General features: G+C 37.4%; 1 protein-coding gene across 1 annotated transcript in view; it reads left to right on the top strand.

The window, feature by feature from the left end:
* Window positions 1-22861, top strand: part of GPC5 (glypican 5) — a 771981-nt gene that overhangs the window by 134384 nt on the left and 614736 nt on the right. The window contains exons 4-5 of the mRNA XM_032197871.1: window positions 12765-12898; window positions 16945-17070. Of these exons, the coding sequence (XP_032053762.1) occupies window positions 12765-12898; window positions 16945-17070 (260 nt within the window). The remainder of the gene's footprint in view (window positions 1-12764; window positions 12899-16944; window positions 17071-22861) is intronic.

Below are 22861 nucleotides of genomic sequence, written 5' to 3'. Positions count from 1 at the left end.
TGTGCAAGGGCAGGTTTATGTTGGAAATTAGGAGACATTTCTTCTCAGAAAGAGTAGTCAGGCATTGGAACAGGTTGGCCAGGGAAGTGCTGGAGTCACCGTCCCTGGGGGTATTTGAGGAAAGGTTGGACCTGGCACTTAGGGACATGGTTCAGTGGGTGACATTGGTAGTATGGTGATGGTTGGACCAGATGATCTTGGAGGTCTTTTCCAACCCTAATGATTCTGTGATTCTATGAAAGGGAGTATGAGTAGGCGTGATAGAAGTGGATCCTGGGGAAGATGTGCAGGTGCCCCACACTCTGTCAACCTTTGGCTCTTCACAGGCTTACACTACAGCAGCAGCAGAGGAGCAAGGTCATTGCCAGGTTCCACTGCCAGCAACATCTCATATTTTATCAGGAATACAGTGTATATTGCAGGTGGGGTAAGTTGTAGCTGCTTTGTTCAAGTTGACCCTGCTTGAACAGGGCTGTTGAACTAGATGATCCAACTTTCCATAGATCAAACATATAATCCAACTGTGAGATGAACAGGTTCAATCTATGCTGAGCCAAAAACTGGCTCAACAGTAGAAATCAAAGGGTTGTAATAAATGGGCCTACACCTGGCTGGCAGCTGGTCACTAGCAGTGCTCCCAGAGCTCAATTCTAGGGCCAGTTCTGTTCAATAGTTTTATCAGTGATCTGGATACAGGGGTAGAATGCATCCTCAGCAGGTTTGCTAATGATCCCAAAGTAGGAGGTGCTGTTGACTTTTGGAGGGACAAGAGGCCCTTTCAGAGGGATCTAGATACGTTGGAGCATTGGACAGTCATCAACAACATGAAGTTCCACAAAGGAAAATGCCAGGATCTGCACCTGGAACAGAGTAATTCTGGACACAGGTAAAGGCTGGGAGATGAGTGGCTGGAGAGCAGCTCAGCAGAAAGGGATCTTCAGTTATAAAATTAGTTATATTTTAAAATTACAATTTGTATTATATCTTTAATTTTAATCATAAAATAAATTATATTTTTCTTCATTCAAAAAGTCTAACTGTATTCAGCCTTGTGTGCATTTAACTTTAAGCAAACATGTATTCCCATTAACAATTTACAAAAGACAGAACCAGAGTGAGCTACATGCCATATACTTCTTGAAAAAAGGAAAATCTGAACTATGTAATTTTCAGCAAAGCAGACTTTGGAGTAAAATTGTGGAGTTCTGCCTGAAACTTTTGGCTTATGCTTGTGCCACCTTTACGTTGTTGAATTTAAATAACTTGATAAAGTGATTAATTTAAATTACTTCAGAAGTATAAAATATAAACTGATTTGTGAAAGCTGCTGAACAGTAATTGAATTCAAAGTCCTCATCTTAAACACTTCTGTATTCTAATCTCATTGTGTTGTAAAAGAAGGTTTGATACCTAACTTAAAACACAGTTGAACACCATCACTTTCCATTTCCCTCCATCCACAGATAAGCATCCAACTGCAGCTGTGAAAAAACGTGTGCTTATATAATAAATTATATAAAATATTTTTATACATCAGTCATTTTTTGATTGTAGCAAGGAGCTAGTGTACTGCAGTCATGACCTCCTCTAGTGTTATGTTTCACTTCCCCAGTAGTTCAAAGTGGAAAAGCTCCCTGCTTCTGTCAAGAAGCTTTCTCCAGAGGCTTAACTGAGCTTCAATCACAAGAAAAAAGAATGGAAAATTTTGAAAACAGTGAAAATCAACAAAGCAAGTTTTTATCACTTGCTTGGAACTAGTGAAATTACCAAAACCATTGGTAAGAAGCATGGGAGGGTTTAAGCCATATTTCATGTCTGACGTGAAAGAGGGGAAGTCACTGGGCAGTGAAGAGATCACAAGTATTATTTCTCACCACTGCAGTCACAGCAACACTGAAGTATATAAACTCTTCTCAGCTAGTAGTGGATGACAGTAATTTTAAGGTAAGTTTTGAAGCCTATTGAATGTTTTGAGGAAAGAGAATAGAACTTGTGGTCAGGGTTCCTAATGAAAATGAAAAAAAAACCACCATCACCTATATGACCACAGAGGGATACATCCGCTGACCCGAAGATGAATAGTCTCATATTTGGTCTTGAAGCTTTATGCTGTTTGGTGTTTTAAATGAACAATGCTCAATCACAATATTGCCTGGAAAAGGAAAGACCTTTATCAGGAAACCTGTGCATATTAAGTACTTACAAAGCAACATACAAACTAATTCACAGTCCACTTTTGCAGGTATTAAGGGTTTTTTCTGTGTTCTATATAAATGTTCATATAAATGCAAATAGAACAAAGAAAAATCTGACACAAGTTTTACAGAAAATCAGTGTTTAAGATGAAAATAAATTTCAATTAAAGAAACCCAGGTCTCTCTAGTGCCAAGCAACCTGAGAGTATTTACTGTGGTAGTCTTTGACAAACATTTTTAAAGAAACTCTGAGGTTTATGGAAAATATACATGTTAATATACATATATATGTATTATATACATATTTATTGCATGGTTGTATATTAAAAAACAAAACAAACAAAAAAAACAACAACAAACAGCTAAGGGTCTTGGTTTCTATGCACAAATAAAGTAAAAACAAAACAGCATTAGAGATTGAATTAGAGATGAACAGCATTGAAGCATGGTCTATTTTAGAACAACTTTCAGGAGCTGATTTTCTGAGACACCATTGACTGTATTTTTAGGTGAGTATAAATTAGAGAATCAAAAATGTAAGTTAAAATCTGGAATTCTGTGTGGAGGTTTTCATGGGTGTTGTGTAAGTTCAGTGATGTTGGTAGCGTAAATGATAGACAATTTGATTTGCAAGTCTGTTACAACTCTAAAGTGAAATATAGAGGAAACCAAAGTTAAACTCTAATAGACAGAATGCTCTGTTGTCCAATATAAAACAATTTGAAGATATATGCTTATATTTGTTCTTTAAACATATGAAATGATCAACAAAAAGTCAGGTATGGTAGACATTAGTTGAAAGATGTTTGTATAAAGGATAACAACTGAGTATGTTTACATAATTTCATCTTATGCATAATAAGTCATTTCCAGACTCTGCTTATCTGTTTTCCTATTTATTTTTTCTTGCTTAATCTCCCTTGTTTCTGTAATTTTGCCCTTTTCACAACACTCTATTTTCTACCACTATAAATGCCCATAATATTTTATGGATTTTGTAACTAAAAACAGTGTTTTCCAAATAATGACTAAATCTATAAAACAACCTGGACATTTATAGTGCTACCATATTTAACATAAAAATGGTAGCAAACATCCCTCAGCATCTCTTGTTTGTCGGAATCCCTGTTGTATGCTTGATTCAGCTCAAAATGTGTGCCTTTTTCCACTGCAATAGGTTTATTTGCTTTTAATGTGTAGAAAAAAAAAAAGAAAAAAAAAAAAAAAAGGTTTCCAACCATGGATAGAATAAATATTAACAGAAGCAGTAATGCATCTATAAATATACATGCATTTTGGAAAAAAAATATGTTAGGATACGATCCATCCCTTTCATTTAGCAGGGCATCACTTTTCAAATGCAAATTGGAAAGAATAAAAAAAGATGAGTTATGCTGGACATACGCTTGTTAATATTCTGTTAGTGTCTTTATTTTAAGGTTTATGATACACCAACAGATATGTGGCAAACACTGGAAGCACGTGTTTCTGCCAAGAACTTCTTAAATACTAGAGCAGAACATGAAGCCATGGAACCATGTCTATCAAATACAGTTGACGGCTACATTAATTTCTCTTCTCAGTATTTGAGTGTATGGTGGCACAGCTTTCAATACCTGCTTCAAGATGCATCATTTCCTATTCCTCTTCTCTCAGCCAATTTTCCTTTTATTTATAGAAATGCAAGAGAACATATTTCTCACCCTTGGTGAGAAGAGGTTCAAATCCAGTGTCAAGTTCATGTCTCACGCCTTTCTGAAAAGCCTTGTGGTTCTTCCAATCCATTTGTCAAATTGCTTGGGTTCCTCTTCTGCAACGCCTCGCTGGAGATACTCATTTTATTGGGTGTCCATGGCATGGTGCTGGCAGGGGGCTGCGGGGCTCCTCTGAGGGGCTGCCCCATGCCAGACACAGTCACTTCTAGCTGGCTCCAACACCCCCACCACAGGGCATGGCTGGGCCTAGCAGCCATGGATGGGCACCTCTGGGAAAACTTACATGGGAAAGGTTAAAAAATGTTACACAGCAGCTGTGAGAGAAAGAAAGTGAGAGAACCAGCTCTGCAGACCCCCAGGTCAGTGCAGACAGAGGACAGGAGGTGCTCCAGGCACGGAGCAGAAGTTCCCCTGCAGCCTGTGGAGAGGTCCCTGGTGGAACAGGCTGTCCCATCCCCCCCCACATGATCAACACAGACATGGCTTTGGCAAGCAACATCAAGCAGTGCAGTTTTGCATAAGGTAAGTTCAATATAGACTGCCAAATAATGTAGAAACATATCATGGCATGCTTTATGCATTCCTGTTTAATGTGCTTAAATCAAATGTGCATCACAATCTGAAACATTTTTTGTTAAATCTTCAAGTTTGCTGCACTTCCTTTTTTAAATTGAGATCTGCTTTGTCAGGAAATAATAGAGTCCTTAATATACCTTCTTTCTTGGGGGGAATGGGAGGGGAAACGTTTAACAGAAGGTTGGGCAAAATTTAGACAAAATGCACAGATCCAAAATGGGCCTCCTCTTTCCATTGACTGCATTCTGTAGACTTTTTCAGACTCAGAGGTCTGAAAAATAATGTGGAATAAGTAGTCTGGACTGCCGTCACATTCTGGGTTTAGATAGCATACTGGATGTCTAATTCTGCTTTGGCACCATGGCAAGCTGTCTGAATGTGTTCACTGGGAAACTAACTGAAGGTGAGGAAGATGGTCCAAGAGGCTGAAAATGCAACAGTGTGGTTCTTTGTATTTGCAGAAAGAGAAGAAAGGAGGCTTTGCACTCCTTTCCATAAGCCAAGTAAGAAGCTTGAACAAGTGTAAAGGAAGAAGTGAACCACGAATCCTTTCTGTAGTCTGTATTTTCTTTTTTTTCTTTGCTCTTCCTTTTTCATTCTGAAACAGATTAACAGTGAGCTACTCAGCTGAGCAGTTTTCTGGTTCTCAGCTGGTCCTTAAATCAGCTCTTTGTACTGCAAGAGAAAAACTATATGAGGGCAAATCTAGAGATTGTGAAGCAAATGAATTTTTTAGACTAATTTGGTCCCTTACATTATATATACATATATGAATAAGTGACTGCTTTGTACATAATAAAGATCGTCATAGAAAACTGTTTTTGAGGTTCAAATGAGAGGGTGAGGAGACATTGAAACACTCAACATACAGACAAAAGAAGGAAAAACAGTAATCTCATAAGGTGCAGTCTGAAATGGGTGAAAAAAAAATAGGTTCTCTGCAATGTTAGCTGTCTCAGTAGTAAGGTTCCTCCCCTCCCTCCCTTTTTAAACAGTGGTTTTTGATTCTTTATTATCATGAAAAGGTAGACCTCCAGTTATCTAAGGAATGGATGACGGTGTCTTACACTGAATGAAATAATGTATTATGACTGTTATTGTATATGTGCATGGTTTTATTAACATACATACTTCTGTTACAGACCTTGTTTTCAAAACTACTGTTGCCTTCACAATTTTGAAACTTAAATTGGAGCCTGCCACAAAGTGTAAGCACAGAGTGCAAATATGCAAACACGATGAACTTGTTTTGCTTCCACAAACTCTTTTATGTGTTGTAAATTGTAATGTGTTTCTTCTTTTAAGTGAGCAGCATGCCTGATAAAGGCTATAGAGCCCCATTCTGCTTTTCATTGACAGTTGCATTCCTACTGAGTTTCTTTTGGTGACCCTGGATAGACTTATATTTAGATTTAATGAACAATTCTCTGAGTATCAGATGAGAAGGCAGAATAATGTCAGCCCTCTACGTCAGAGCTATACTTGCAGCGCACACAGAAATAAGGAGCAATAAAGTATATTTTAGCCACTAGAGAGCACAGATATGTCAGTCTCAGTACACACAGGGAGCTGATCTTTGGAAAGGACTACTGCCGGTTTTATATAATTGCTTTTCAGAGGAGAACCACAGAGTGTTTTCACTGAACGTAAATGAAACACCTTGGCATCCACTGAAGCAGACTTGGACTGGGAGAGCTGGCAGCCTCTCACAAGAAGCAGTTTTGTTGAACTGCCTTTGAGGAGTTTGAACTGGCAGTGCTGCATTCTGGCTGCAGGATAACTTGGCCAAGAACATTAGGATTTCCCCTAACATTAAGCCATTAAAAAAAAAAATCACTTCCTTCCCTCTCACCCCCATTCAGAAAAGGAAACTCTTTTTTTACTGCCAGACTTACTGAGTGTTAGTCCCTCATGAAAGGAGCAGCAGAATTGAAACAATTTAAGATTTAGTAATTAAAAAGTGGAAGACATAAATTGAAATTATATTAAGAAACTCATACTTAATGAGCTAGCAGATTTTATTTTACAGTTACAATGTGCAGAATGAGGAAGGAAATCAGAGATAATTAAAGACTGATAAGACATGAGAACAGCCTGAAGAACCCAGGCTGAAACACTGGTTTTGGTAGAGGAGGAGGATACAGGTCTCAGTCACATGCGAGCCATGAACTGTGGGTCCCAATCCAACAGCTTGGACAGCAGTCTTTTGCAAACCCCTATAAAAAAATAAAAAATAAAATAATAAATATATATATATATATTGTAAATACTTAGCATTATTGTCTCTTCATCTCTTCTTTGGCCCTCCATCTTCAGTATAGATTTCATTTCCCAGAAAGGTGCATGACAATGACACTGACGCCCCACTACTACCAAACATAGTGGAATAATTAGTTGTCCAGTGGTACATTTATTTATATATCTCAGAAAATATTTTCCTTTTTTTTTTTTTTTTTTTTTTTTTTTTTTTTTTTTTCAACATATAATCCTCTTATCCTCTTTTATTTTTTATTTATTTTTCCTGATGAGGCTACTACTGCTTTGCACTGGACACAACCCCCATTTTGAGGCTGACCACAGCTCCCATTCCCTGTTCCCCTGTGCTGCTTGGGAGGAGGAGGTAGAAGAGGGTGGATGGGGGAAGGTGTTAGTAGTTTGCTTTTAGTTTCTCACTGCTCTAGTCTGTTAGTGACAGGCAATTTATTATATTAAGCTCCCTATTCTGTCTGTTTTGCCTGTGACAATAATTGGTGAGTGATCTCGCAGTACCTTATCTCAACCCTTGAGCTCTTTCCATTGTATTTTCTCCTCCTTTTCCTTTGAGGAGGGGGAGTGAGAGAGTGGTTGTGGTGGAGTTCAGCTGCCCAGCTGGGTAAAACCACCACAACTCCATCTTACTTGAAAAATTTGTAAATACACTTTCTCATGTATCAGCTGAATTTTTAATTATAGTTTTGAATAAAATTCATTTGTAATTATTTAACAAGTTTATTTAAGTCTTGCAGGTGATTATAAATTGAGTGTTTAATGATTTGTGCAAGCATCATTCAATTATCAGCTTCAGTTTGTAATGCTCTAGGCTGTTGTTCACATTTTCCACTTCTAGATTATGTTGGGCTTCTCTCATAAATTCTGTAAAATGATGAAACCTATTTGTGAAATTTATAAAACTTTAGGTTGCTGCAATAACTCTGGAGTTTAAAGCTTTGGATGTTTAAGATGTATGGCCAAGAATCCTGGGGCTACAGTAGAGAAATAGACTAGTTGCAGAAAAAGAATTAACAAAGAAAACAATACAGTATTTCTCCATGATCTTCCTATGTTGCTAATACTGGTGGCACCCCACTGTTCTTTCCTAAGGCAATCTCATTAACATCTTTTTCCCAATTTGAAGAAAAAAACATCCTGTTTTAACAAATGCCTGTTCTCCTGGTATCTAAGAACTTGAACTTTGTCTCATTAGGGAGTCCTTTACTCTTTCATGCACCTCTGCGCGCTCTGACATCTCAAAATACATTTTTTCGTTGCAATAGAAGTTTGATATTAAATAAGCAACTGTTACAAACAATAAACGATAAAAGCCTGCTCAAGTCTTTGGAAATACTGAAATGTTGGTGCTCCCTCTTGTGGTTTAACTGAAAGAAGGAAAAGCAAGTTCAACAAGCGCCAAGTGTGCCGATGTACTGGCTCCTGCTTCAGGAGCTCAGCTGGGGATTATTACAAGTTAGGAGGAGAAGCTAATTTTGCTTTGAGAAATCGTCATTGTTACCTGCTTAGATGATCAAAAAGTGCCAAATGCCAAGAAGCTGACCTTTCCTCTGCTGCTAGCAATGGCCGGCTAGCAGAAGGAGTTACAGGACAGAGTGTGCTGCTGTACTGCTCTTCTTTTTCTCCTCTGTATGACACACAGCCATCTACCTGCAAGGATTACACATCCACTTGTAGGGTTTGAATCTGAATCAGGAAATGTTGTAAACTTGTAAGGCTTTGTGTTTATGGATAAATGTTTTGGGCAGTTTGGTTAGTAATCAGTTGCTGGAAACCCTTGTGACATCAATAATCTTATTTATTGAACAAAGTGTTCAACTTGTGCATTCCTAGAAAACCTGAAAACATTCAATTAACCACAGTTTTTATTGTTGTTGGTGGCAATATAGTTTAAACCAGTTGTTCTGCTATCTTCTAGCTTCTAGGGCTACTGCACTTCAGTATTTTTCCTTCCTTCCTTCCTTCCTTCCTTCCTTCCTTCCTTCCTTCCTTCCTTCCTTCCTTCCTTCCTTCCTTCCTTCCTTCCTTCCTTCCTTCCTTCCTTCCTTCCTTCCTTCCTTCCTTCCTTCCTTCCTTCCTCCCTTCCTTCCTTCCTCCCTTCCTTTCTTCCTTTTCTTTCTCTCTTTCTCTCTTTCTCTTTCTCTCTTTCTTTCTCTCTTTCTTTCTCTCTCTTTCTCTTTCTCTCTTTCTTCCTCTCTTCCTATCTCTCTGTCTCCTTTCCTTTCCTTTCCTTTCCTTTCCTTTCCTTTCCTTTCCTTTCCTTTCCTTTCCTTTCCTTTCCTTTCCTTTCCTTTCCTTTCCTTTCCTTTCCTTTCCTTTCCTTTCCTTTCCTTTCCTTTCCTTTCCTTTCCTTTCCTTTCCTTTCCTTTCCTTTCCTTTCCTTTCCTTCCCACAGGTGTTTGAGGGGATCAAGAAAAAGCTATCGTTCAGTAACTGAAAGCACACCAAGCAGGCTGTGTCCTAGTCTAGTGAATGGGAGTGGCACTTTTATTTTCAGCCTTTGAATTAAACATAGGAATGATTATTGAATTTCATAATTAAAAAAAAAAAAATAGTGAAATGATTTCAGTAGAAACGCTGAGGTCAGAAAGAACCATTTTTGTAGTGCAAAAAAGTCCCAAAGGATGTGACCAATTGGCCCTATTGAACCTGTGAACTGATATGGCAGTGTCCCGTTGTTACTAACATAATGCTCACATCATTGTCCAGCCCTCTTTAAATGTGAAGGCTTATGACACTCAAGTTTTCCAAACTGTGTGTAACCAGAGATGTTCAACTATGCACCAAGCAAAATCAAACTGTCATAAAGTTCGTGTGTGGCACTAATTGCAATTTAACTGCATGGTTATTACAAGAGCTTTTAATTAACCCAATCATCATTCTGTGGCATGCAAATTGTGCATAATAACAGCATGCTGAATATAATGACAATAGGTTTGTCTGAACTGTGAAAATCGTGAGTTTTATAATTTTCTGAGGTTTCCTTTTATGCCATTAAATATTGTGCAGTATCTGTTTAAGAAAATTGGACCAAAGTGGGGAGATAAGGAGAAAAGAAAAAAATCCTAGTAAGTTGCTTAGGCTTGTCTGTTTTAAAATTTTATAGTTATCTTTAATTCTTTCTGAAATTCAGTGAGATTTGTAATTCTCTTTAGAATAATATTTTCGGTGATTCTTTCAGTCTCACTTTCCTCAGGGTATTTTCAGTCCTCTTCAAGAATCATTTTGTATGCTCTTCAAGGATCTTGTGTTCGTGGCCAAGAAAAATGCTCAAATTTTTGTGGGAATGTTCAGTGAGAATAAATACCTTTTCAGTGCAACTGGAGGGCAGGATGATAAGAATACATTCTGATCGGATATTGCTGCAAAATGATCTTTTGTTAGCTCATTAGTGTATTGAGAGCAACCCCCTTCTTCCAAAGTGAAGATTCAAGTCTATGTCTCCAAGGACTGACAGTAATAGCACTGGATGAATTTTTTACAGCCCAAAGGCTAAGAATACTGAGATGATGTGGCTGAAAGGCTGTTAAAATCCTTCTGGAATTGGCGGAAATACAATTAACTGGCATTACACTTGTTCCATGTACACTTTCTAGATACTTAAGGAATACATACAAAAAACAGTAGACATTATTATGATTTTTTTTTTAAGTGTATCATGTGGAAAATGAAATTCTGACATTTTAGTTTTAAAATATTAGTCTCACAGACACAGCAGGCACCTGAAGGCAAGATAGTACTTACTATATGACCTTTTCATGTGCACAACTGCTTACTGAAGAAACTGTGTGAAAATGAAGACTGGGACAGAGAGGAAGGCAAAAATATATCTGGCATCCATGTACAGTTAATGGTTTGAATATGACATAAAGATGTCAGGCACCAGTGAACAGCTGAAAAACAAAACAAAACAAAACAACAGATCATGTTCAGCTGGTTGAGTGATGCAAGTGTAATGTGTCAAACAAAATAAAGAAACCAACACCACACAAAGCTATCCAGCCAGGCAGTGTTCCCAGGGTTTTAAATAAAAATAAAAAAGTAATAAAAAAGAGAAAGGTAACAGACAAAGACATCATCAGAGTACCTGCTCGTACATGCTGAAGTAGCTCACCTTGTAGAAACTCTGAAGAAGGAAGTGACTTTGCTAAAGGTTAGTGAGCTAACTTTCAGCTGCAAGAGATGTTGCTATCATTAATATAACAGCTCTCAGCAGTATGACTACTGGCGTGTACTTCTTTGTGGGAATTGCAGAGGTGTGTGTGCTCCTGTACAGGCACTTTTTACAATTTAACTACTGGTATTTTCAGAATATTCCATAGATATGTATGTAAAGCTTATATAAGATTATTTTTTTTTAAAAGATTCTATATTTGAAACTAAGGTTTATTTGTAAATGTATCAGTGAATGCAAAATTCCCCAAATCATACTATGCATTTCTTGAGACATTCACTCAAAGTAAGTAAACAGAGAGAAAGGTCATGAGATAGTATTTTGAAGCAGCCATATAATGTAAAAAATGAACACTGTCCGTACTGCAAGCCACTAGGACTGTAAGAACTACTGATTTTCTTTATTTTTTTCATTTTAGTTGAGTAAAACTTAAAGACATTTAAATTTAAGTTCAAGGAATATAGATATCTGTGGATTCTCCTGCCTTCATAGGGGAGCAATAGGAATACATATGGAGCAACAAATACATGTTTTTTTCAGTTTATTACAACTGGAGCTAAATTTCCCTTTTCCTTTTCCCCTTTTCCTTTTCCTCTTTCCTAAAGGAGCATTACTCACCTCCTTAGAGCCTGTATTAGCTGGTAAATCGCTGACACCGTGTTTCTCTGTCCCTCACAGGCTCACACCCTGCAGTTAGTCTCTGAGAGTGCCAGGACAGCTGTGGCATCTCTTTCAGACATCCAAGGGCCAAAGTCAGCACAACCTACACACATAACCTGTGCCTGGCATGGGAGAGGTGCTCCTTCCCAAACATCTGGATCTGACGCTCACTGCTTGTGTTTGTGTTTCAAAAACTGAATACCTATTGTAGAGCCCAAAGCCCTTTTTAAGAAGGCTGACTATCAAAACTGAGTTTTAATAAATCACATGCAGTATTAGTTTTTTGGTACTGCATACATGCTAGGTTAAAGAAGATACGTGCCCTTCAGTCTGCTTAACATACTTTCTGATGTGATCCTCGCCGTCAAGTATCTCTTGCTTAATAAATATGTATGGCACTAATTATTTTTCTTCAGTGACTAGGAAGAATAATGAGCAATGAACATGAACTGGTATCATGTATAGCACAAAATGCTCACTATCACATTTTACAAAGAAGAAAATGGGAATTCATGTGAACTTGTATCTATTGACATCTGGATCAGAAAACCAGGCATACAAAATCCCTTGGTGTTTTCAACATCTATGGTCTGAATCATTAAACGTGCATCTTGGATCATTAAATTTACATCTCGCAAAGTTGTAATGCAGGTTTACACCATGCTAAGTGTTCACTATATGCTCTGAATAACTATGCTGAACGTGCCATAATAATTCATCAACCCTGAAAGAAATCACAGAGTTCAATACATATTAAAAAAAAAATGTGATTAGGGTGTAATACAGAAAAATGGAAATATGCTGCTGTTCACAACACATTCTGATCTCTGAAGTTACTGTCGCTGTCTGCATAACAATACAGTTTCTTGATAAAAGGCAAAAAAGCCACATTCAATAAAATACATGTGGTGACTTGCTTACACACTTTATATTCCTTCAAAAGGAGTAATTTTGTTTGTTCTTTTCTTTTACAAAATGAAATAGAATTGTGTTTACTGCATTCGTTATAGACATACTGTTGACAAATATGATAATTAATGATATTTTTGTAGCTGATATTTATCATATGTCCATAGACTTTCTTTCTTGTTAAAATGGACTTAAACTGAATTGAGGGATATGTAATATTTTTTGCTTACATATCTTCTTTCCTTCTAATGACTTTTTTTCTTTTAGGTGAACAAGGTATGTGGCCCTCCTGTAAGGAAGCCTGCACAGTCTCCAAGTTGCTCTTTTGATCAGAACAAAGATAATGAAGGGCTGAAGATGTTCTCAAGAGACAGTGAAGAAACCCTTGCCAACAGAAGAAAGTAAGACATTAGTTTTACAGCCAGAAAGAAAGAATAAAGTAAGCCATTAATTTTACAACAGAATAGCTTATATTCAGTGCAGTGGCATGCAAAGAATGAAGCATTTCAGCAACACAGTCTGCTCAGTTACATTTTGAAAAGAGTCATTTTATGACTTTATGACTTTATGTTTTCCAGTATAATGGATGTATGAGTGGGTTCATTTGGTGTGTTTTGAAATATTTAAAAGAGTGGATAACTAAAATATGAATATGAATAAGAATATCAACTCTGTGTGTAAATTTTCAAATTACATTTAAATGGCACATCATTGGGTATTACTGCACCTGTCAAGACCTGATTGTCCCTTTTACCAGAAGACTGTACAAATTGATAAGACAAAAAACGTAATGACTTCATTCTTACATACCTTTCTATTGTGATAAACGAGAAAAATAAGCATTTAGGTTTAAGTCTTGAAGTTCTTATTGAAGCAAATCCTGCTGATTTTTTTCTTTGGCTCTTTAGCCAGTACATAGTGAATTCAGGTGACTACAAAACTTAGGTATTTGATTTATATCTGGTTCAGCATTACAGCGTAAACTTTCCCTAACTGTGTAGGAGCTAAGTGTTTAAGCTGCCATTATATTCAGTGGGGAGGAGGACTCAGTTCAGCTGCCCACACAACAGCATGAGTTCAGTGCCATTTGAGGATGCCCTAAGGTATCTCAACTGATCTTCTGCTTCCCAGAAGGATACAGGTGTCCTGTAAGTTTTGCCATATGTTGCAGCCTTGTGCAGAGATCTCAGATAGCTGAAGGCACCTTAAAGGCCACCAGATATTCTATCTTTAGACAAATGAATCAAGTCTTTAATGCCTGCAAGGAGTAATTGCACTGTAAGGAGTAAGGATAGTATTACTGGTGAGATTAAAGGCTCTATTAATGCAAATCATATGCAAAGGAAAAATCAGAAATTTCATTCCCATCACAGTGTCCACTAAAGTACAGAGATGGTTTCTTTGGCCTCTTTTTCTTTCATTTGAGTTTGTAGTGCAAAAGGAGACTGAAATGAGAGAATTCCAAGTAATAATTACTCATTTCTGATGTCTGGAGAAGAAAATGTGCCTCTGAGCTTCAAAGGCAGACCATTCTAGCTAGTGCAATGTTCTTTATGTTCCTAAGCAAGTTCCTGATGTTTACTCAATGCTAGCACTCTGCAAACACAAAATTGCATTCTAATATCTCAATTCATCTGGGACCGTTCTGATTCAAAAAAATAGTGTCTGGGTGGACCTCAGGGAGATCATATGGGACACCAGAGCCAGTGGGCTGCAGAAAACAATGTTGTTTTGCCATGGTTTATTCCTGTCTGAGATGCTGGAACCATTTAATGGCTTGCAACAGGTACTACACCAAAAAGCTGGGGGGTGTAGAATGAGAAAAAAAAGTTTTTGAGATGCACTGGCAGAAATTTCAGTTTAGCAACTTCATAGTCCATATCATCTTCCCTTGCTATCTCCTGGATCACCCCTTCTTCCTTATTAGTCACAATCACTTTATATTTGCCATATTATATTTATATTTGCCATATTCCCATGGCAACTGCATGGCAACAGAAGAGCAACTTCAGCAACCTTACAGCCTGCTTTTAAGGAAGCATGGTTCTCCCAGTCAAACTCTGCTTTTTTTACCTTCTGACCTGTTTACCTCTGGCAACAGGGTTGCTCTCTGCAACTTTCACAAACTTTAGCAGAAAAGAATAGGCTTCTCCCAAATGGTGGAGGCTTGATCAATGAGAATTATCTTAGGAAAACAACAAGTGAACAAAAGGACTCCATTAAATGTGTGACTCCCAAGAGTTCCCCAGTTTCCTAATATTTCTCAAATCCAGCTGCAGATGAAAGTTTACATGTACATGTGCATTAAAGAACAATGTACATGTTGGACTACTGCCTGAACTTTTCCTAAATAATTTTCACTATCAGAAACACCATCAATTTAAACATCAACACCTTAGGCAAGTGTTTTCAAGCACTATGTGGTACAAGAAAAAAAGGAAATTCCACTTTGCTTTTGACACTTAAAAATGTCAGATGAATTTTTGAAATTGCTAAGCGGAACATTACAAAACAACATACAATCTTAAAAATACATAATGATTTTTTCTCCAAACCTTAGCTTTGCAGACAGGTTATAACAAGGAGAATAAAATTGTAAGAACAAAAACAAACAAAAACATTGCCAAACAGATAAGAAATGTTTGTAGCTTGCACTGACTGCAATTGCACATTTGTGCTCAGCTGCCTATAATTACATGCTATCTGGTCTAAAAGATGTTGATGTGAAAATTGACATTCAAACCATCTGCCCTTCTAACTACTTTGGTCAGACATCTACAGGGGCTGAAATCAGTTATTACTTCTGTATTAACTTCGGCTTTGCCTCAGGATGCATCTGCTAATAAACTAAATAACTGACCTTTCTGTTACAACGCAGTTTGGTATAAGATATTGTAGCAGCTGTATTCATTTCCATTTCTTTATAATACATGGATTGATTGTACAGAAGAAGAAATTTCAACTATTTATTATGAGAAGACTTTAATCACTAGTATTCATCCAGAACATAAACACAACGCATAGTCAAAATCAAAATCAATCCCCCTCAATGGGATATGGAGGAAATCTGCAAACATATTATGCACACTATATGCAATTTGGGGGATGGAACAATACAGGATACAACTATCTGTGGTTGGGAAAGTGTATGTGAATCATATTTATATACTTAAAATAAACTGTGCATATACAATTACATGATGAATAGTCAAAAAAGACCCTACCTGAGATTTTCAGAACAGTAGTTTCAGAACAGTAATGCACTTAGATCCCCTTAAATAATCATAGTAAATCTGAATCACTGTGCTTTGTGTAGAATATTTGCCCTACAATTACAATTAAAAAGTGGCTTTTTCAATGACAAAATATATAAAATTACTCATGTTTTATTTGTGTTAATTTTGAGTAAGCAAAAATTAAAAATTTAATTCCATATGCCATTTTAGATCTGTGTTAACTAAATGTAATGAAATGTCTAGAACTTTTAGAGCTATTTTCTTTTTTTTTTTTTTTTTAAAAATTCCAGACAGCGTTCAAGAAGTTAGCATAATGAGAAACTTGCTGGCTCATAGAGCAATGAGTACAGCATTTGTCGGTACCTTTCTTCTTCATGCCTGCGGGTCACAGATAACTCAGTATACTGTGATATTCTAAACCAGAATAAATAAGTATTTTAATTTTTCACAGCAGGAATGGGTCTCCCAGGAAGAGATTTTCAATACATAAGCAAACAATTTATAAACATAAATATCTCAATCCAGTTACAAACATACTAGCTAAAAAGTCATTCATTTGTTTTGATTTAAGTGCAAAACCTTATCATTAGCTCTGGGCAACTTGGCAATTCTTTAAAATAGCAATACATAATTTATAATTTAGCAGCATAACAAGATAAAATTGATGTCTTTTGGCAGACAGTAATTTAAATATCCACTAAATATTTAACATCTACATCTTAAACCCATTCTACCTAAATCTTGAATTACTCCATAACTCTCACCAATACTCTTTCTTGTACTTGTAGGACTGTAGGGGACCAGTTGGTAGCGCTGAAAAACAGATGACATTAATATACACCTGTTTTTTTATTTGCTATGCTTTCCTTTGGATCATTTTTTATTACATTTGTACAAGTGTAGTATTGCAAGCTGTATCAAAATTATGCAAGAAAATTTCAGGGTGGAGGAAAATAACTCACATTCCAGAGCATGAGTAAATTGTTTAATTTTGACAATAAGAGTATCAAGTCTGTAAACTACTGAAATGTGTCAGAGAGAATCTAACTTAGGTAATAAGAAATTGACAAATTGGTTTAAAACATCATTGGAACCAGGAGAGAACATTAGAAAAAGCATATTCTGTATCTTCTCGTAGACATGCACAATAGCAGTACTGCTTAATGTTATTGATTGACACTGTCTATTGTTTCCCATGTTCCTCTGTGCAGAGAATTTATCAGCCACCTCCGGCTCTACAGAGCCTTTTACGGCGGACTGGCTGATCAGCTGTGCGGTAATGAGTTGGCAGCTGCTGATGGACTCCTGTGTTGGAATGGAGAAGATGTTGTAAGAAGGTACCTTTTTAACTCACTTCTGTCTTTCCTTCTGTATTTCTCATTGCTCTAAATTAGCCAAGTGGAGTCAAGTGCATTGTTTCTCTGGGTATATGTCAAAGCCCATTTGGAAAACAAGTCAGCATGGGTTTCCTTCTCTCAGGCCTCATCTATAAACAGAATTAAAAAACAACCTGTATTTATGTTTTAAAGAAAAAAAGAATATTACTGGTCCTCAGACATTTCTGCATCAAATTTATGGAGCTTAACCATATGCTGGTTAGGAGAAGATGGACTGGCATTTATAGTTGGAAAAAATGAATATGGATTTTTCTTTTCAGGGATGATCTTTATAAAGTGCTCCTTTTAATACAGAGTTTGTGATATCAGACAAGCTGTTTGCTTAAAACTTTCTCTGGCTCTGAAGAATGAACTAATCTCTTAATATATGTGGTGTCTCAGGAGAGCACCATAAGTTAAGACACTAAGATAAAATGTTTTAAAGGTGAAACACCTGTATTGTTTTATGTATGCACTAGCCTGGGAGACATCACTCAGTAGCAATGGCAAAGAAGAGATAAAAATAAACTGCTAGGCTCCTGGATGCATATCTCTGGAATCGATATGTTTCACGACTTACAAGACACTATCATTTGTGAATGTCAGATGGATTTTCAGAGAAATGAGATATGTGTTTTTGCTTTATTGCTCTCATCAAGAAAACAAGTATTTCTCTGAACTTGTGGTGACAGATGAAAATATTGAGAGGTTCATTGCAATTACGTTTTATAAAGATCATACTCTTATTACCAAGATGAGGTAGTATCAAAGAAGGTGGATAAAGGCTATAAAGGTGTGTTAGTAAAATGGGAGATAGCTGGTACTAATCAGATCAGGCACTGACAGTCTGCATCTTCAGCATGGGTTTATGAAAAGCAGGTCCTGCCTGACTAACCTTATCTCCTTATATGAGAAGAAGATTATGGGCTTAGTAGATGAGGCTGTTCATGTTGTCTACCTGGATTTTAGTAAAGAGTTGGACAGTGGTTGCCACAGTATTCTCTTGTAGAAAATGGTTGCTCCTGGCATGGACAGGTATACAGCTTGTTGGGTGAAGAACTGGCTGGATGGCCAGAAGTCATAGTGGAGTCTAATCCTCTTGGCAGCCAGTCACCAAGGCTCAGCACTGGGTCCAGTTTTGCTTAACATTTTTATCAGTGATCTGGATGAAGGAATCAAATGTATCTTCAGAAAGTTTGCAGACAATACTGAGTTAGGCAGGACAACTGAAGGTATGAAAGCTCTGCAGAGGGATCTGGATAGGCTGCGTCAATGGGCTGCATCCAGTTGCAAGTCACTCAGCAAGGCTGGGTGCAACTGGGTGCTGCTCTTGGGTCACAATAACCCGATGCAGCAGTATGGGCTTGGGGAAGAATGACTGTAAAGCTGCCCAGCAGAAAAGGAGAGGGTGGTCAAGCGTCACAACAGGCTGCCCAGGGAAGTGGTGGAGTCCCCATCCCCTGGTGCTTAGGGACATGGTTTAGTGGGTGACATTGGTAGTAGGGTGATGGTTGGTCCACATGATCTTGCAGGTCTTTTCCAACCGTAGTTATTCAATTATTCTATTTAAGAACGTGGATGTGGCCCTGAGACGTGCTTTAGTGATGGTACTCAGTAAGTCAGCTTGATGGTTGGACTCAATGATCTTGAAGGTCTTTTCCAACCTAAATAATTCTATGATTTTAGGATTCAGGCATCTCTAAATAGGTTATGTAGGAACTATAATGTATTGATTAGTGATGTCTAAGAAAACAGTACATACCCTTTCAGCAAACAGCTAGAGATCTGCTTTAGTTTATCATCTTGGGTAGTGCTTTGCAAGCACTAAGGCCCAATAAGTGGTTGACCCTTGGCACTCTCATTGTCCTAATTTGTCAACAATCTTCTCAGGATGAATTATCCTTTCTTAGATACCTGTATTTCAGATTTAATTTCAACTTTATATCCTGGCTTTTATTTTCATGCTTTTTCCCAAGTGAGTTATAGTACTCTTACTAAATGTCTCAGTAAGAATTTGAAGTAAACATCTTGTAATTACAGATTTCCTAAGAAAAAATTTCTTGTATTCTAATTTTTATATGCAGGTGGGCTTACTATCCATATATTATATATTTTCAAAACTATATTATTATACAGTACTATTACATTTTAGTCATTATACATGTATTATTATATTGTTACTATTATTACACTGTTATATTTTAAGAAGTATGATTAGAAGCTTCAGTCCTTTTACATCAATGAAACATCTCATTAAATTCTAGACTACAGTGGTTTTTAAAAGTAATTTTATTTGATTAAAATAATTAATTAGCACAATTTATTTGTGGCTCAACTTAAAGATATAGGCGGTGACAAGAATTCCATATCTTAAATGAAAGACTTCCTTGATTTTAATTTAACTTATACATTTCCTTACTAAAGTATTTTATTTTTATATAAAAGTAGATATTATTTTTATATTGACTTTATCTCTAAATTTTAATGTTAACTTTCTGAAAGAGCTAACAGTACTATGTAGATAATATTTAGAAGTAGAGAGAACTGATTAAAACCAGAAGAGCAGAATGCTCTGGGTTACTCTAGGTTATCAGCTGGAGCTGAAGCCTGTAGATTAGTTTTCACAACTCAGCACCTCTACTTGTACACTATATCACGATGCATATTCTTCTGCTTCAGTAGCTGTATGACTGTCCTCTTCCTCCCATTCCTCCCATTCATTTTGCCTTGTTACTCAGTCAAAATGTCCTATTTTCATTTTATTTTTTTTTTATTTGTTCTTTTATAACTGAAGGGGAAAAATGTCCATCCTGCACATCCTGAAATCATTTATTTTTTTCTTAATATTACTACTGAATTGCTAAGCTATGGAAAAATGGGCACTTTTATTCTTAGGCAGTTCCGTGTGCTTGCTATCAAAACAAGGCACATGTAACACAAGAGTTCAGGGCAGGAGTACAGATCAGATGTGCAGTGCCTGAAGTATTCTCTTGGGTTATGGAAAGTCAAACTGTGTCTCAGAAACACTTTCAACACATTTAAATTCTGCAAATTTAGACGCAAGGAGAATATGTTCAAGTAAGAAAGGTTCCTAATCTGCTCCATGTATTGTGCTGGAAAATGACAGTCGGAATGGATCAATGAATCAGTCCAATTTAGAAGGGACAAAATGAATACAAATACAAAAAGTAGGGCAAGTGGTTCAAAATCATCTTGATGAAATTCAGCATAATCCCAGTTACAGGTTTTTCAGAAAAAAAAAAAAAGGCAAACTTGAAGAGTATTCCCAGGAGCATTATGAGAGCAATCAAGAATCTAGGAAACTCAGTTTATATAAAAGGAATGAAATATCTGGACCTGTTTAACCTGGAAAAGAAAGAGTGATGGGAGAAAAAGCAAAGCGCAAGCAGGCTGTTGCTAAGGGGAAGAAAAGTAGCTATTATCTGTTTCTATAATGGTTAGGACACGTAACATGTAAATTATAGCATGATTAAATATTACAGAATCACAGAATCAAAGAATTGTCTAGGTTAGAAGAGACCTCAAGATCATCGAGTCCAACCTCTGACCTAACATTAACAAGTCTTCCACTAAACCATATCGCTAAGTTCAACATCTAAACGTCTTTTAAAGACCTCCAGGGATGGTGACTCCACCACTTCCCTGGGCAGCCCATTCCGATGCCTAACAACCCTCTCAGTAAAGAAGTTCTTTCTAATATCCAACCTAAAACTCCCCTGGTGCAACTTTAGCCCATTCCCCCTCGTCCTGTCACCAGGCACATGGGAGAATAGACCAACCCCCACCTCGCTATAGCCTCCGTTAATGTACTTATAAAGAGTGATAAGGTTGTCCCTGAGCCTCCTTTTCTCCAGGCTGAACAATCCCAGCTCCCTCAGCCGCTCCTCGTAGGACTTGTTCTCCAGGCCCCTCACCAGCTTTGTCGCCCTTCTCTGGACTCGCTTGAGCAAATTGATGTCCTTCTTGTAGCAAGGGGCCCAAAACTGAACACAGTACTTGAGGTGCGGCCTCACCAGAGCTGAGTACAGGGGGACGATCACTTCCCTAGCCCTGCTGGCCACACTGCTTCTTATGCAAGCCAGGATGCTGTTGGCCTTCTTGGCCACCTAAGCACACTGCTGGCTCATATTCAGCTGACTATCAACCAGTACTCCCAGGTCCTTCTCTGCCAGTACTTGGGAGAGATTTCTAGTGGTGGGGATGGTAAGCGACAAAAGCTGGTAGTTTCAGGTCTGGTATTTGCCTGCATGAAGATGTTTAATAACAGGCAGAGCAAGGTACTGAGAAACAATGCAGCAAAAAAATTTTTTTCCTTAGAGATACCAATGTGAATTGGATAACCTCATAAGAGCTGCTTCAGCCTTCTGATTCTCAGTCTAGAATTATCTAAATCTTGAGTTGCTCAACTTCTGTTCTCATGATCCCAGAATACTGTGACATTTTAGAAGCAATAATGACATGAGCAGACATCACCACTTTTCTCTGTAAATACAGAACACCTGAACCTGTGAACTTTCTCTTCCCTACCCTACACAAACACACACACACACACACACACACACACACACACACACAGAGACACTAGTGAATTTGTCTGTGTAGTATTTCTGGCTACTCAGGGAGAGGAGGGGAAAATCAGTATTGTTCAAACTAATTGAATGTAAATGGTTTTTATCTGTTGTGACATTCTTCATCTCTCTCTGTTTTTGCTTTCTGTTTAAAAATCATGTACCATAGCTGTTGATGACTGCAATTTTAGGCCTGACATGGGAAGCAATTCCATAGGCTACATAATGCTGGTGCATGTGTATCAGCACTGGAAGAGTTTGCTGTATCTGTGTTTAAAACTGCAAACAGCCTTGCAAATAAATCCTTGCAAAAACAAACAAACAAACAAACAAACAACTGCAAATAAGCCCTGGAGACAGAAGATGGATATGGTAAAAATGAATAAATAAAATCTTTGGTGCTCTTCTTTGTCCTTTTGTGCATTTTTTAAAGGAAGTTGTTTAGAGTTTTAACAGCTAGCTGTAATACCATATCTCAGTTAAATCTTGTAGCTTTTGCCATATTTCATACCATCAAGATTGGATGGGAACAGATCAAAAAAAAAAAAAAAGGGGGTATTATTTAAATGAAAGCTTTCCTAACAGTTTACATTTCACGTGCTTCAGCTGCTTCCTTTTTGGCTTATTTATTTATTTTTTAAAATAACCATAATATCATGACAATTTGGCCCTTAATTCAGAAACTAGAGCTTGTTCTGGGTCTAGCCTGTTACATGGTGTAGGTTCACACTTTTATCAAAACTGAGATAAGAATCCCTAAATTGCTGTATTCATGTTGTTCAAGAGAAGAGAAGAGTTCAGTTGGAAGGGACCTTCAAAGGTCATGTAGTTCAACTGCCTGACCACTTCAGGACTAACCAAAAATTACAACATATTAATCAGGGCATTATCCAAATGCCTCTTGAACACAGACAGGCATGGGGCATGGGGCATCAACCACCTTGCTAAGAAGCCTGTTCCAGTGTTTTACCACCCTCATGGTACAGAAATTTTTCCTAATGATCGGTCTGAACCTTTCCTGGCACAGTTTTGTGCCATTCCCACATGTTCCATCATCATTTACCAGATGGAAGAGGCCGGCATCTCCCTCTCTGCTTCCCCTCCTCAGGAATTTGTAGAGGACAATGATGATATCGCTTCTTAGCCTTCTCTTCTCCAGAGTA

This window comes from Aythya fuligula, chromosome 1, assembly GCF_009819795.1.
Source record: "Aythya fuligula isolate bAytFul2 chromosome 1, bAytFul2.pri, whole genome shotgun sequence".
NCBI classification, from domain to species: domain Eukaryota; kingdom Metazoa; phylum Chordata; class Aves; order Anseriformes; family Anatidae; genus Aythya; species Aythya fuligula.
Note: the sequence above shows the minus strand (reverse complement) of the source record. Positions and strands in the feature narration are given on the sequence as shown.